Source organism: Mustela nivalis, assembly GCF_964662115.1.
Source record: "Mustela nivalis genome assembly, chromosome: 12".
In the NCBI taxonomy this organism is placed as follows: Eukaryota; Metazoa; Chordata; class Mammalia; order Carnivora; family Mustelidae; genus Mustela; species Mustela nivalis.
The window spans coordinates 65749016-65766121 of record NC_139031.1 but is presented as its reverse complement, the minus strand read 5'-3'; the positions used below and the strand labels follow the sequence as shown (position 1 = coordinate 65766121).

General features: G+C 40.9%; 1 protein-coding gene across 4 annotated transcripts in view; it reads left to right on the top strand.

The window, feature by feature from the left end:
• The window catches only part of DYNC1I1 (dynein cytoplasmic 1 intermediate chain 1), a 297026-nt gene that overhangs the window by 266390 nt on the left and 13530 nt on the right, over positions 1-17106 (top strand). For all 4 annotated transcript variants that reach the window (XM_082693604.1, XM_082693605.1, XM_082693603.1 and 1 more), the window contains 2 exons: positions 8999-9139; positions 13266-13391. In XM_082693604.1, coding sequence (XP_082549730.1) covers positions 8999-9139; positions 13266-13391 — 267 coding nt within the window. The remainder of the gene's footprint in view (positions 1-8998; positions 9140-13265; positions 13392-17106) is intronic.

Below are 17106 nucleotides of genomic sequence, written 5' to 3'. Positions count from 1 at the left end.
CGGATGACAGAGCGCATTTTTCCCCCCCTCAGCCCCAAAGCCCCGCCTTTCTGATAAACACAGCATTCAGGTGGTGTCTGACTGACTTTTCTCCCCTCATTCTCATTTCACTCCCCCTTCCCCTCCCTTCTGAACACAAGATAGCAGACATTAAGATTGGCTTTCAATGAAGCATGTGTGCCAGTCATCAAATTCTTTTTCTTTCTTTCCTTTCTTCTTTCTTTCTTTCTTTCTTTCTTTCTTTCTTTCTTTCTTTCTTTCTTTCTTTCTTTTTCTTTCTGTAGGGGAAGACGGGGGCAGGAGTTGGAGGATGAGGAGGAAGAGGGGTTCCTTTTTTAAGCTCACCCAGGGAGAATACTTTAACTTTGAAAGAAACCACAAGAATGTGATCATCAAGTCATAGCCAGACGGAGCCTGTGTTCCTACTTCCTGTCCTCTTACCCCTACCCACCCCCCCTTCCCCACATTCACCCACCAACACATACCTGGAGCTGCTATTTATACAGAAGATGAGAATTATCCATATAAGTACAAACATTTTTGAGACTCTTTCACCCAACTGACTGGGCTTTCCCATTGTGCAAGAAGTAGGGGCTGTGGATATTTTCTCTGGCTCTTTTAACCAGAGTGCAATCATTTGCCGTTCCTTTTCACAAGTTGTCTTCCCCACCTTTTCCTTCTAAGGCAATTATATGAAAGAGAGAATGAGGGTAACCCGTAGCAGACGCAGTGTCTTCGTGGCTATGAGATTCAACGATGTCTACAACCCCACCTTCTGATCTAACCTACATTGTATGTCTGATGTCGGAACCGAAATCAAAATTCACTTTTACCACCCAAAGTAATGGTTTGGGGACCACACCGGTGTGGGTCCATCTTGGCCAGCTTCATGTGGCCCCTTAACCTTGCCGTTTGTCCAGGGCTCCTAATTCATGTGGGTTATTTTCCCACAGCCATGTGTAATGTCCTGAATCTCTTGGCCTCACATTTAGCTTCTATTTTCTTGTTGAAAAGATTCATTTCATTTTGGCTTAGGTGTAACAGAATAAAGTAAGCAAATCTGTCGCCAAATAGGAAACATAATGTGTTCTACATATAAACAGAATATTTTGAATTTCTGGTATGCGGGATTCTCCTTTTTGGTTTTTCCATGATTGAAATAAATTTAAATACCAGCTATACTAGTATTAGGTTTAATATAAAAAAGGTATTATGTTTAATACCAGGAGATACAGGAGTGCAGACCTACAAAAAAACTTGCCTTGACCCTTTGAAAATGTGTTCTTGATGTATATAGAGAGATAGATTGAGAGATATAGATATAGGTTATATATATGATCAACCACTGATGCAAGAAGTAGAATAAAATATTTAATAATTTGGGGGCACCTGGGTGGCTTAGTCAGTTAAGCATCTACCTTTGGTTCAGGTCGTGATCTCAGGGCCCTGGGATCAAGCCCTGCATGGAGCTCCCTGTGCAGCAGAAGTCGCTTCTTCCTCTCCCTCTGCCCTCCCCCAACTGTCATGTTCATTCTCTCTCTCTCTCTCTCTCTCTCTCAAATAAATAAAGGAAATCTTTAAAAAATTGTAAACCATTTTACCATTAAATTTTAAACCCACAAATCTGGGTATTTGGGTATATGACTTCTAGAACAAAAAATGAAATTGGTCACAATGTCATATTTACTAAGTGTAATGAGACCACTGAGGTCAGATTAGCTCTGGGGACCAGCCAGTGTTTACCTGGCAATTTAAAAAACTAAACACTTTGTGAATCAAGGTGTAATGCAGGCATCTAGGTTTATAATTTTCTATGTTTTAAATCTTTCTTTAAGAATTACACATACAGAGATATGGAGCAGTTTATTTATACTGGTAAGACAATTCGTAAGCCAGATGCCAGAGTGGAGGTTGACAGCTTCAGCATCAGCGTGGAGACGTTCTGCCACTTTATCTAACCGCTGGATTCTTCCAAGTAAAATTCAGCTAGAGTTTGACATTAAATAGGCAATAAATGCATAAACACAGCCGTGCCTGCAGATACCACTTTTTGCACTCATTCTTCCAACTTTCCAAGTCTTCAAGGCAAGGATACAGCCACACGTCTCGCTGCTTCTAGGTCCAACCCCTCATCATCCCTCTATATGCCCTCATTCTTGATACCAGCGTCTTTCTTTCCCACCTCAAATCCAGGCTCTAAGCAACCTGGCCTTTCTTTCCCATCGCTGAATGCTTCTTTCTCTAACTGCTGTCTTGGTGGACATGAAACCACTGGGCCACAGTGAAATAGAATTGGCACAGCAGCCACCCAAGGGGTTTTGTTGAATTGTTTGCCTCCTACAGCTGTGTGGCCCTTCAGAGAGAGAATGTCAGTCCAGAGAGAGAGTCCCCAGTCCAGAGAACAAGCCACCTCAGTCGTACCACGGAATTAACGTGACCCCTCCTGGCTCTGGCCATCCAGTGACCCCTCTGCCTGCGGCAACACAAGCAGGAAGGCAGACCATACCAAAAGGGCCAGAGCAGCTAAGATGAGCGCAGAGAGCAATTTTAGAGCCTCCCAGTCCGTTTCAGTGTTTGCACCTGGATTCTGTACAGACCTGTGCTACTAAAATGCCCATTTTAAAGAAGAACCATTAGGTGGAGCTGATATTCATAAAAATCAAGCCAGTGGGGTAGGGGGTAGGGGGAGTAGGGGGGTGGAATAGTCCTTTTATGAATTAGACAAAGCTGGTAGTTTTTATTATGGCTTAAAACACTCAAATACTAGTCAAAACCTGTGAATATGTATACATTCTTTTATATGGATAATTACCTTCTTCATTGGTGGCGCCTCCTGGATTAGGAGGCTTCTTCCATGCAAATGAGGAGAGGCAGGTAGTGCAACAAAGAACACCTTTTATGTGGCTTCAGTACTTATTTAGCCAAACTTCCACATTTATAGAGAGGCAAATGCTACATTCCTGGATTTCTAGAAACTTCTTTGTAATTACTTTAAGTTTACTAATTCAAATAAAGGTCCTTACATAGTTTCGGTTAGTGCATATGGACAACAAGCCGACCCACTATCTGTGTGTTGTTGAGAATAGTTCATCCAAACTCTTTATGTCTAATTTCAGATTTCTGATCGTGATGGAAACAGGCAAAGCTATCACTGAGGTCCAGTCTGTATTGTTTTTAATATGAGCCATAGAAATGAAGGTGAAATACAGGATATTCTGTGCTTTAGAAGGATCCCAAATTAAGTTGCAAATAATGTTTTCTAATGATAGTACCAAATTCACAGCACCTCTTGTTGGCCAAGAGAGTTGGGTTTTTTGGTTTGGTTTGTGAGTTTTGGTTTGTTTGTTTGTTTAAGCACTTTCTTTTTATGGTAGAGGCATCCATTTTTGTGTGAGCCTGAAGTTTTGGGGTCCTTTGGTGGTTTATTTTAAAAGTGATATTGTGGTCTCACATTTTAATGTTTCCTGGAAGAACTGGCTGGCTATTTATTTTAATTACTTCACAGAAACCCACATGACAGTTTTTGAAGGACATTTTCTTCTTACTCATTGTTTAGTATTTTGGTCACCGTTTTTTTCCCAACAGGATATAGTTTCAAGGTAAGATCCCAATTTGTTTTCTTCTTATTTTAGAATAAAATATAAAATTCTACTGTTAGTTTTCTGGCCCCTTCCCCACCTACCTATGTACTATCCCTGCTCCTTCCCCATATCCCCTCCACTCCAAAAGAAATTTTCTTGGTTTGGGTAAGCATTTCCACTAAATCTCCTTTGAAAGCTAATCATTAGAGGCAAATAGGACCTCAAGAACCACAGTGTTTGGAGGTGTTAGGAGGCATTTTAACATAAATCTTCCTATTCACCGACCTTCAAAATTCCAAACCCTATTGAGAACGCCTAGAGATTCTGATGAGAGGAAAATACATAACATAGAAAAAAATAAAACATCATGTCTTCTAAATGTGGCTTTGATATATATCTGACATCAGAAATAGAAGTTCATCTTTCATGAAATCACTTCATAGTTAACTGATCGGAAAAATACACAGCTCTAGTCATTGTCAGAAGTATATTTATAAAATCGAAGCTCAAATCGAGAGATCACATCTCTATTGTCAAACGCTGATGGATGTTACACAGTTTCACTTTGGAACAGAGTTCCCTACGTGCTTCTTTCATGTAAATTTAATATCCTTTATCCCTTCTTTAGTTAGTCAAGTAAGAGGTCTGTCATTCCTTACATGATTTTCAGTTTCCCACCCAAAGCCATCCTGGTACATTTTTAGATGTATATTTTTATGAAATAAAATGTTTTAAAGTCACTGCTCTGAATTTCGCAGAACCTCAAGGAAGATGGCTCTAATTATGACTCTTATTTTTGAACAACTCTTTGTAAAAACAAAACAAAACAAAAACTTCGCAAACTTTATTCCATTCGATCTTTATCCCAGAGCAGAGTCCGGGAAAGCCGGTGGGAACTCTTGGAAGCCAGTTTCTCCCACCTTCCATCTTATAGATGAAAAAACGAAAATCCACAATGTTAGGTGGAATTTACCACCATCCATAGTCTGTTGCCTTTCCTGGCCCGTGCGTCCTGTGTTCCCTCCTCTATCACCTCATGTCACTGCAGCCTCCTTCAAAGAAAGCTATGTAGACATTCAGTGAACTAGAAACCAGATCTCGGCTCCTAGCATCACTTTATGAAACTCTCTAATTCATGGCCTGCTGATAAACCCTGCCGACTAAGGGGCCATACCCACCCCAGTCCTTTTCTTTTCTTTTGGAGAGAAAGATGTCTGTGAGTGTCATCCGCAGCTCAAGATGCCTGGAATCAATGCGTGACGTCTTCAGGATGGTTAATGATCACTTCGGGAAATGAAATAAACATTCTGTGATATTTTTTACTCCTTCCTACAAGCTACACAACACAGTGTGTGCTTAGCAATTATCAGTTGGATTGAATGAAACAACAAGTAACAGAGTTGTTGTGTTTGCTGTAAAAACCAAAGACCATTTCTGTGTTTTATAGAGGACCACGTGGGTCCATCAAATAGAAGGCTGTACTTAACAGCTAGGAAACCCATAGAACCAAATCCAGCTCCACCACTTATCAAAGCCCGTGGCCTCGGGAAAGCTACCTAAGTTTCCTGAACTATAATTTTCGTTCCTGTAAATACCATCTACCTTACTGTGATTTTATGCGGATTAAATTAGACAACGTGTGTGTAGAGTCAGGCACAGCAAAGGCTCAACAATTTCCCCTTCCCTGCCCTTCGTGTCTGGCTGGGAGGTGCCCGGTCGCCTGCTTCTCTGTGCTGTTTGAGAATCAGGGCACTCAGGTCAAGCCGAGCTGCGTCTGGATATTTTGGGGTCTTGGGGCATGGCCTGGGAAACTTGTCAAAAGCACTGGGTGTCGTGGCTTTGTCTCACTGGCACGTGTCCCACACGCAGTATGTGGGTGGTCGTGCACTTCTGCTCATCTTTCTTCTCAAGCAGCGGGTCCCTTCCCAGCACGCCACTAGGAAAGGAAGCGACGCGAGCCAAGAGGCTTGTGTCTCCTGAAATCCGATGGTTTTGAAAGACTCTTGCTGCAGTAACATGCTGAGTTACTGAGTTTACGAAATGGCCTTGAGTACTTTGCAGAGGGAATGTTTAAGTCACTCAGCTTCTGTAACTTTAGGAGATACAGAAGCTTTAGCTTAGCTTAGCTTTAGTTTAGATTTAGCTTACAGGAGCCTCCTCAAGAATCATCAGTCGAATCTTCTGCATCTTCTCAAAACATGTGCTATTCTAAAACCAGCAGTTATGCTCCAGCCAGCTGGGACAGCGCCGTGGATCTAAACACTTAGTTTCGAGCTTCAAAAACCGAATCTTCAGACCCCGATGCTTTTGACATATTTTATGAGGATGTTAATATTTCATGATATCTTTATCTACTGGAAACTGTTTTATAGTAAACATTTGAGGCTAAACGTTTTAAAGTTTTTCTTTTACTTCCAGCTGGTTCACCTACAGTGCTCTGTGAGTTTCAGGAGTACAGCACCGGGATCTAGCACCGCCACACATCAGCAGCCCGTGATCATCACAAGTGCTCTCCTTCATCCCCATCACCAAATTCTTAATGGGGTTTTCAGATTAACCTTGGAGCCCCAAATAAAAAAGAATGAAGAATTCTTTTTTCAAAAAAAAAAAAAGTACAATTACTATTCAAAATGGTACGGCTTAAGGATGGAAGAGGGGCACTAGCTTATGCCTAGAGCTTATAATGTTAATACTTGGGAACTAGTGGTTCCTCGCTGTCCGTCCACTTGGTATCCTGACAGTGGGTTCAGTCCTGACCAAGACTTTCTCAGCCTATGAATTCATCAAGGTTAAAACAAAGCCTTTGAAAACATAAGCCCTTCTTTCTTCCCCTCAACATGTACATACTATAATCCAGAAAAACGTACTAGTGATTTTTACAATGGGAGGTTCAATCTGGAGGATTGGGGGTGATGAGGAAGTTGGAGGGAAACCTAGACAGTAATAACATTAATCCTATAATCCTACTAAATGAGAAAATTGGATTTTGGTAACATGAACAATGGCTATTATTACCAGATGTTGAAAAAGTGAAGTCTCCAGTATATATGATAATTTTGACTAAGTTCCTCACAGAAACAGCAACTAAAAGAAGAAGAAGAAGGAGAAGGAGAAGGAGAAGGAGAAGAAGAAGAAGCAAAGTAGAGATTAACAGGATAATTTCTTGGGAGAACTAATGTATCAGATAGTATCAGCATCCTAGTAAATGTTTAAGGTTGGGTGGTTTTTATGATTGATCAAAACAAGGACTGTGGATAATAGGGTACATGTCTCATATACGTCTGGATGTGTGTGGGTCTCCCTCTAGACCTCCATATGCTCAGTTTTACTGTCAAACGGGTTACTGAGAGAGGAGAGTGAGAGAATCAACTTTTTAAAGCATGTGTTTTCCATCCTCTGACTTGAAGAAAAATGTGTCACTCATGTCCTTTAACAAATAGTGACTAGCCAGCTATAAAATCAAGTATTGGGGGGCAGAAATAGTCTTTTACTCAAGAGTTACAATTTAATATTCACAAGTGGTCAGTGAAGGACCAGCTACTCTATCCCAGTAAGGAATAATGATACAATCGTTGCCACTTTAAGGTTTCACTGGATATTCAGATTCTCCAGACAAGGTACTTTGAATCACTGAGTCCAAAGCATGAGAGAAAGCAAGAAGCTCCATAAATAACAACTGGGCAAATAATTTTACCTCAAAACCACACTGAAGGCATGATTTATAACAAACATCCTGGCATAAAAGAGTTATAGAATATTAAAATAAAAAACTATAAGACTAATGTCCACTGAATTATTTTTAGAGGTCCCAATACCATATGTCCTTTTTCAAATTACTCCCCCATTAGATACTTTTTGCAAATAAAACACATCTCCCGTATCTGCTACCTACCCTCCCTTGTGCACAAGGGCCCATCTCAAATCTGTGTGGCTTTATTAGTATCATAATTGTGTTCTGTTTGGAGCAACGTTAAATCAAGAGAATTCATGGAAAAAGAAATCACTTATAGTTACTCCCTTCACAAATCTCTGCTCTAGGCTTTTGTCTTCTCACTGATTCTTCTCACTTCGATTTTAGCACGTCCATTCTGTGCATTTTACCTTTGCTAGCAGTACACTTTGGGAGTTCTGCTCTAATATTTGGAGCTGTTACCTACAGATGCATTCTTTGCACATTCCACGCATGAAGGATTTGACTGTTCATGTTCTGTGTTATATTTTTTTTTTTTATCTTATTACTCTGGCCTGCACAGGCATTTAGTAGAACCCACGAAGAGAATACAGACAGCTGACTGGATGAAGAAGACATTGTGGAAAAAAACTCCCATTGTTTAGATTTCTGTCAGAGGATATAAGAATACTTAATTTCTTTTATCTCTAGGGCTTTCATTATCATTTAAATTTCATTTTACATTAATTGATCAGGGATTAGTAAAGCCATTATGCAGAAATTAGAATAAGACAAGCCAGATGGAATGAATAATTCATGAAGTCCAATTACATTTTATTTCTGGTGTACTTTCAAACTTGCCTCTGACTTCTGTGCTATTTTGATGTGACAATATTCACTGGAAATCAAGAGTGCCATTTTAATTTATTGTATCCCTCTGGAGTGGAAGCATTTGTATGCATCGGGGGTGTGCTAATGCATTCCCCCCAAACACCAATTTCAGGGTTGCTGGAAATACTGGGTGATCTAGAAAATGTGGTTCATCTTCAGTGAAGGTTCAGGGGTTTCTCGGTTGAGCCACACCAGTCCACCTGAGTTCGCGGAGAAACTAGGGTCTTAGAACCCCGAGATTTTTAACCTCCCAGAAGAGCTACAAATCCCCTCAAAACATGTGTTCCCCTTCCACAAGGAAGCCAAGAACCATTCAAATATGAATCTGGCCCCGAGTCGGCCTGGGAGCCGACTTGCAGCTCCAGAAAAAGACCACGAGGTGGCAGGCGTTGCCTTCCGTGCGGAAGGTCCTGGGCGGCCCGGGCCTGCCTGGGCTTCCAGAGCGTTCCCGCGGGTCTGAGCCTCGCAGGCGGACGGCGGTGGGGTCCGGGCACCGCGCGACTCGCAGAACGTGACCTGGCGAGAATCCCGAGCTAATGGGCAGCCGCGTCCACCTGCACGGAACGGCTCGCCCGCCTGGGTCTGAGACCGCCTCCCGCGCAGGTCCGGGGCCCCAGCCCCTTAAGAGTCCCCGCTTCCCACCCACCCAGCATCCCCCTCTCCCCCGGCCCCCAGTATTTATTTATGCCACTGGACAGTTCTAGTCACATTAAAGCTGCGGTTCACCTTTTCGAGGACTTTCATCTCGGGCAGTTTTATGACACTTGGTGAATGTGCAAAGTTTTTAATTAGGCTCGCTAGACAGCCCGAGGCGGCGGCAGCGCCACCGAGTCTTCACGGTCTCTTTGCTTTACAGCACAACAAGCCGCTCTACTCCTTTGAAGACAATGCAGACTATGTGTACGATGTCATGTGGTCCCCCGTGCATCCCGCGCTCTTTGCCTGCGTGGACGGAATGGGGCGCCTGGACCTCTGGAACCTCAACAATGACACCGAGGTGAGCGGCGGTGCAGGCGCCCGGGCGGGAGGGCTGGGAGGAGGGCGCAGCCGGCCTCTCTCCGTCTCCCCCGCTCTGTCCTGCGCGGCCTTGTTTTGGATGACCCTCCAATGGCAGCTGGGCAGCCGACCCCCAGTCTCCACTGCTCTGAAGGGAATTGGCAGATGCACCGGCCAAAAATCATTTCATCTCACTCCATCCCCAACCCCAGGCAGATCCTGGACAATTGACGACCCCTTTGCAAAAGAGCAAAACGATGTGCGTTCCTGCCTCTCCCTCGGGAAAAGGACACACCGGCACATGTCAGAGCGGTGCTGAAATAACCCTGCTGGCAGGCACTTGGAAAAGTCAGCTTTTGTGGACCCTGACTTGAGATTGAGCTTTTTAAAAGGGTTGTCAGTGTTTGCCACTCCGCACATTTTCTATTTTAAATCCATAAAAGAGGATTCTGTTGGCTACCTTTAGATCTACCCTCCACTTGATTTTTACAAGGTAAATAATCCTTGCCTAAAATATTGAACTTACAGGCGGACTTTCACAGTACTTTTTAACTCTGAACAGGTCAGGTAAACTCGGTGTTTTTAAAAAAATTAAAAAAAAAAAGGTGAGATTTCAACATGTCACATTTAGAGTACTTCACAAGTGAAAAATGGCCCCCTTTTTTAAAAAAGGGGAATTAACAATAAGGAAATATTCATTTTAAAAATTATGCTATATATCTATCTATGCTTTAAAAATTATGCCATGTGCATTTTCCCTTTTTCTTACACCCTTAAAATTACTAAGGTGCTAATTCAGCTACTTGGGGCTTTTTGTGGTATCTTTTTTTTTTTTTTTAACATGAATATTAAATGTCCTTCAATTTAATAAAATAAAACGGTCTCTTCATCTCTTCCTGGTTTCTGATTCAGGGCGGCTCTCCATAAATAAGAAGGGACAGGTAAGGGGAGCAAGAGAAAGGTCTTTTGAAGTGTTTTGAGCAGGAAGCAACTCAGCCTTTTTAATTAGGAAACCTACAGCTGGAGGATATGAGGAGAAGGCGGCTCCCCTAGTATTTTTTGTGGGAGCAGACAAGGAAATAACCCTCAGGTGTCATTATTGAACCATTGTATCTCACAAAATTACATACACCAAGACCACTGCCAAATAGTTATCTTTTGAAAATATTTCAGTTTAAGTCTATGTTTTCTTTTGGCTGTAAGAACTATGTGACAAAGGCAAGAGTTACATAGTGAAGCATCTTTGAAAATGATCAAAAGGCATAAATACGTGTACATCATTTTGGATGTTGAATGTTTATAACATTATTGCTTTTCATAGAAAGATGCAATATTATTCAACATTGTGATGGTTTCCCAAAGTCTTTCAAAACTGTTGATTAAAATCGTATTGCTTCTACCTGCTAGAATAAACTCATTGACTTAAAGCAACCAAAAAACACACGTTTTCCAGGTAGGTTTAGGAGACACTGCCTCCCCTCATATCAGAAATGAGATCTGGTAGAAGTGATGTTTCGGTGATACCCCACAGTGATGCCATAGTCTAAGTGTTTTACACACTCCTTCATAATTCCTATGTAAATAGTATGGCTTCGTTTTTAGCCTACTTTTTAGGCAAAATGAAATCAATGTGTCAACATTGCCAAATGTAATTTTTCCCCTTTCTTGCTCTAGGTGTCAAGGCACAACCACATTAAGCGTTGTATAGTTAAACTTTTTTAAAAAATCATTACAGGGCATGCAAACTGCTTATGAAAACATAATTCTGCTTTCAGAATTAATAGTCAATATATCGAATCTGATTCAAATCCAGTAATGAACTGAACATTTTTTTAAACTCTCAAATCATTTTTGCTTTCGATCAAGTTGAACAAGATTTCTCAAACAGTTGTCAGATTAGGATTTAGATTCGTGTAAAAAAGAAAGAGAACCTGAATTCCCAGTGTGACTTGTTGTTGAAGTTACTGTACCTTTTGACCACATCATCCCAATTGCTCCTATGCCAGGATAGTTCATATTCACCTACCGCAAGGTCACTGACCTCCCCACTATGCTGTACTTGATGCTGTAGATATCCTTGTATTTGCAATTAAAATGACTGAGTCTTTAAAAAAATTTGAAAATAACTGAGAAACGAAAGGTACAGAAGTTCCACTCAATATATGGATTCTTTTCACTAAAGTTTCACCAACTTTTGAAAGGTCATTATGGGTCAAACTAATAAAATGTATTTTATCATTTCCTTTAGCATTTGATAATTTTTAGCACTTATTATATAGCCGGTGATAGTCATTTTTTTATCATTTATGTTTGAAAAGGTATTGTTAAAAGGTTAAAATATTAATTGTCTCAGTTAGCTATACAACTTACTTCTCAATAAATAAAATTCTTTAACGTGCATTAGACACAGTTTAAAGTGTATCAGAAGTCAGGTTGTTTTGAGTGATTAGCTTTTTAACATATTCCTATTAAGGTTCAACATTTTTATTCAATCTTTGAGATTATTCATTGATAAAATCTGATATCGAACAGAGTTAGGTCAAGTGTGATCCTGCACAGTCTCCCTAAGTGATGGGGTTAAAAAGTCTGAAAACTGTAGAGCTGAATCTCTGATTTGTTTTCTGAGGAGTACCCTAATAATAAAGCATATTGACAGAATTATGGCCCATCTAAATTCACATTGTTTTGGCCTTTGAAAGGTTTGGTTAAAAATTCAAGCTCCAGCTTGCACAGCAGGTACCTTCATTGTCGAAATTGTGTATTTAAAAAAAAAAAATGAGTTGGGGACTTTTGTTTTACATTTTTGCTCACAACTGACACACAGTGATTTAAGCAGGTAAAAGAATTTTCATTGATTTCGAGATTAAGTTTAAACATAGATTCTTACATATGATGGAGTTTTTATTGCTATTTTAAAGATAGGTATTGGGTCAATAACCTCCCGTAAACAGATGGTTTCAATTCCCCGACTCAGGGAATGCCGAGAGAGAACGAAGCCACGGTCTCCAACCCGAAACGACCTGTGTAGTAGACCCAGGGCTTCAGCAGTGGTGTGAGATGATCTCCAGGGTACTTTCCTCACTGTATCTTTTTTCTTTTGGTTTCAAGATTTACACTTTCCTTTTTTAACGGCCTGTTGTCACTTCCGAGTCAACATTTTTGTAGAAGGCTCAGAGATCTGATCTATCAGTTATAAACCTCAGATATATAAACTTCAAGACTGGAGTTTATACAACTGTTGATAGAAGAGGGGGAGACCCACGAACATCTTTTCCCAATAACAAGGGTTCTTGTATCCAATCCTGCAGGTTCCATTTCAGCACCTCTGGGTCCTTTTAATAAAAAGTGTGCTAGTGATTGCCCACAATGGCAGACTTCAGTGTTGACTGGAGGAGATGGGAGATTTCTTCTACAAAAAGGTGTTGCAGTCTCTCAGGATATCCCCTCGGGGGCAATTCCAAAGTTCTAGAGTGCTTCGTCTAGCCTGGTACTGACCGGAAAGGGGGAAAACTGGAAAAAGAAAAGAAAAGAAAAAAGAAAGAGGAAAAGTCAAGCTTTTGAAGTTGTGCCACCTGCATTTTTTCTTCTTCTTCTGATCATCCCCTCTCCGAGGAGGTTTTGAGGGATCAATACATATTTTTTTTTCCCTGAAGACACACATTAATATGACCTTGGTTCCACCGTAAGCCCCCCTTTCTGCCTTTTACAGTATTTTTAATCTTGGTAAATCCTGAAATCTCTCTCTCCATTGATCCATAAATCATGACCTGATAGAGAAGTATCGTATTTAGCTGCTGTGTTTGTATGTTGGATGTACACCCTGCGTAATCCAGAGAAATATTTGTCACTCGCTGCCCATTGACTGTGGAAAAGACTCTCCTGCTTTTCTTTTCTTTTTCTTTCTTTCTTTCTTTCTTTTTTTTTTTTTTTTTTGTTAAAGTGTCTCCTCTCTACCCCTTCATTCAGTGGAGCATATGATTTAAGAACAATGAATCCTTTTTTACCCCTGCGCAAGGGATGCATATTACTTCACGCACATGAAGGCAGCGGTGACTCACCCAGTTAAACGTATCATTGTAAACTTGTATATCTAAATTCTCACTCAGATTCTTTGTTGCTGTTGGCAGGTTCCAACAGCAAGTGTGGCCATTGAGGGGGCTTCCGCCCTGAACCGGGTGCGCTGGGCTCAAGGTGGCAAAGAAGTTGCCGTTGGAGACTCAGAAGGCCGTATTTGGATCTATGACGTTGGAGAGGTACACATATTTTTCCTTTGTGGGTTTGGGTGTTTGTGTTGTGCGTGTGTATGTTTTTGGGTTTTTGTTTTTCACTCATGTGTCTGGCTTAAAGACCTAGTGAAATTACTGACAGGACCTGTGGGCCATGAGAGCCCGCTTGAGTGCGTTAGCAAATCGCAGTTGACTTCAGTGGGGGTTTGGTAAGACTTCCTTAGGGCCTAATTTGGTCTTCTGTCTCCACACACAGGACACTTCAGTTAATGATTCAGGCTCTTTCAGAGGGCTGTCGAATTCCCAGCTATCCTGTGAGGAGGCGTGGCGCTTCCTAACAATTTCATGAGAATGAAATGAATTTGTTGCACTCATCAGGCTAGCATTGGATTCTGAACTTGTTAAACAAACAGAGGTTTTCATGATGTTGGGTTAAAATGTATACCGTCCCTCTTCCGTTAACATGTAGCCAATTAAAGAGGCTGAGGCTATGGCTGGCTTCCACCACCTGTGTACTGAAGTGGCTGAGGAGAATCAGAATTTGGTACCATTTTTATGATATTCAAAGTTATTATATGGAATATATAGCTCTGGTATATCTTATTACATAGATGAAGTATTCCTAAAGATCGTGGCACCTATCAAAGGGGGAAAAAATCTGTATTTTTTATTTCAGATAAATCTCTTTAAATTTTTATGTTGCTTTTAATATTACATTACCAATTAATTGTACTTAGACATTATCTGTTTATTTTTACTACGTGGGAAAGTGTTGACAAAAACCTTCATCTGCAATGAGGTTAAAGAATTTTTTTTTTCCTTAAAGACAAAGAAAATATTGAACTTTCAAGCAAAACACAACAAGAGCATTGTGTAATGCTATTCTGGCGTAATATGAATCTAGAATTTGCATTCCAGGGGGGAGAATATACCACATTTGGATGTCGAACACCCTAGACGTAGGCAGTACTCTGTGCCCGCCTGGTGGAGGGGCTTAGCTGATCGCACAGGGAAGGGCCTGCATGGTTTCCTTGGTTGGCATTCTGTAACTGTGGCTGTCCCGGATGGTTGGTTCTACACTGGACCTTTGATGATACGTTGTAGACTGCTGGATGGTGGAGCCGATTGTGTTGAATATGTGTTGTTGTTGTTGCTCTTAATTCAGCCAGAAAGAGAACCTGAAGGACTTTAGAGAGGGGAGGTTTGCATTTGGGGAGGTACAACCCTAAGCAAAATATAGAAAAATCTCTGCATTTTCCTGCATGTTGTCTAGTTCATGAGACAACCCCTTGATGACTCCTGATGCTACAAGCTGAGTCATCCCGACAGCAACAGACCCGGTTAATATTCATCCCCAGTGGCGAAGGTGCAAATGGTCTTGTGACTTTTGACGTAGTTTGGAGTCTTTGGGCAAGAGAATACCCTCTGCATCGAGAGTATTGCCTGTTTATTTCTACTACATAGGAAAGTGTAATATTCTCTTCAATGATAGGCAACATTTTCTTCAATGATTATTCTTTGTAGTCAATGCACCTTTTTCATCGTCTCCATCAAAATAAACCTAAGCAACAACAAAACTGAACAGTTCATTTACTAAAAAATTAAAAAGCTAGTGAAGAGGAATATTAAAAAATCAAACAAACCCAAGGTTTCTTTTTTCTTTCTCTTTTGTTTAGAACAAGTGTAATTGTGGGAGAGAAACAGATGTGGAGACACACTCAGAAATGAAAGGGCAGAAAATAGATGAAATTTAAACTCTTTTTTCCACCTCCCTTTCGCATTATACATCATGTCCCTTAACTTTCTTACGGTCATATGCAGCCTTCACTGTTTTGTCCAAGAAGGATGAGAAGTAGAATAGTTTAACAATCTGGTTTGTTTCAAGAAAGGCCTTTTGAAAGCCTATATGTTGACCACAGGTATTATGTATATAGTCTATATGTAACATATAAGTTACAACATATGAGAAAACAGGATATGACATAGATGCAGAATTTTCTGTAATAAAGTGATTTTATAGCTTGTGGGCAGAATTACTTGAATATGACTCATATTTTAGGAGGATATATAAGTTGCTTTGGCTGATACGTGGCTGCTAAAACTTCTCCCTGGGTTGCTACCCTCATTCCTAAATTGTAAAGTGTTGTTATACTCATATTTCTACTATTGTAGTAGCAGGTCAGCCTGGTTTTCAGTTCTGTATTATTGCTCTTACTTTTCTAAGTGATATTACAGACTATAGAAATGTCTGTAGCTATAGGCCAGTCTTGTCTATTGTCTGGAGTCTAGACAGGCTATAGAAAAATCTCTGTGCCACATAATAGGCCAAACAATTTGTAGGGTTGTTTATCCCTACAAATCCACTACCCGGAAGAAAAAGGATATACTATTTTATTGAGAGTAGGTAATATTATATAATCTTCTATCCCTTCCCTGAATGGCCAAAAAATCAGGATAGGCTTATACATTTAACAGTTGTTGGTGGTTTTTTTTTTTTTTTCCATTTCATTTAACAGTTCTTTCTGTATGGTTTTGTCATAAACAAAGCCATCTATGACTCAGAAGAACTCAGAGTTAAGATAATTTTATCTTAACTATAGTTGGTTTCTTCCCCCTACGTACTTTTGTGAGGTATTTACAAATTTAGCTATTTATTTCTGGGGAAAGGTGAAGGGGAGAAGTTCTTTTGTCTTTGCTCCTCTGTATAACCTATTCTAAATCTCTCACGGCGAACTCTGTAGTCTCCATGTACGTAACGGGAAGCAGAGCTGAGCAGATGCCTACTTCTGAGAGGTGGTAGCTCACTTCTTGGGCAAGTGCCGCCATTATTGTAATTACTGCTGTCTCGCTCGCCAGCCTAGAACTGACAGAGCATAGCTGTACTTACGAGAGAAGGGCGCCCTCTGAACAGTGCCTCCTCAGCCTTCCAAATCACCTGCAGAAAGCCAGACAGAGTGCCTTCACAGCTAGCTGGCCCCATTTAGAATTTGAGGTCAAATCTAAGGCTGGTGCATGGCTGACGAGAGGGAAGGGGTTTGAGCAGGAAGTGATTTAAAAAGGAGAAAATACAGAGGAAGAGAAAAAAGACGGTATAGGGGATCAAATTGCCAGGAGACTGTGCTACCATTATCTGTATTCAGAATTGGTCCTCTGGTCCCCATTAAAACTGAACCCCTCACCAGGGTCATGCTGGCCTTTGGATGGAAAATCTTGCTTTATGGAACCCTCTAGGAAAGAGGATGAAACAGTTTTAAATAAGCCTTATAATACAATCTGTATAAGAAAGTAAATGGTAGTTTTGAGAGGATACTTTGTTGATCCATTTTCTTTGAGACCTCAGTACACTGAATAGGCATCTGTCTGCGGGAGGAGACCCCACATTCATTTGTCCCTGGTTGATTTGAGGAGGCAGGAGGGGGTAGCAGGCTCTCGTCTCCCCAGGGTCCTATTCTAGCAGCGAGGTTGGCTTCATGGTTGTGTCACCTGTGCCATCTCACAGGCCCGGGGAGTAGAGGAGCCCTGAGTTTCCTTTATTGCTTGGCTGTCACTGTCTTGCAGCTGGTAAGAACTTTTTCAACAAGGCACCCCACATTTTCATTTTGCACTGGGCCCTGCAGAATTATGTAGCCAATTTTGCCACAAGAGTATGGCTCTTAATCCCACTCAAGATGCAAATCATAAATGAGAAATGATGGCCTTGACCTAGACCATTGGGAGAAAGGAGCAATCTTTAGAAATGCGG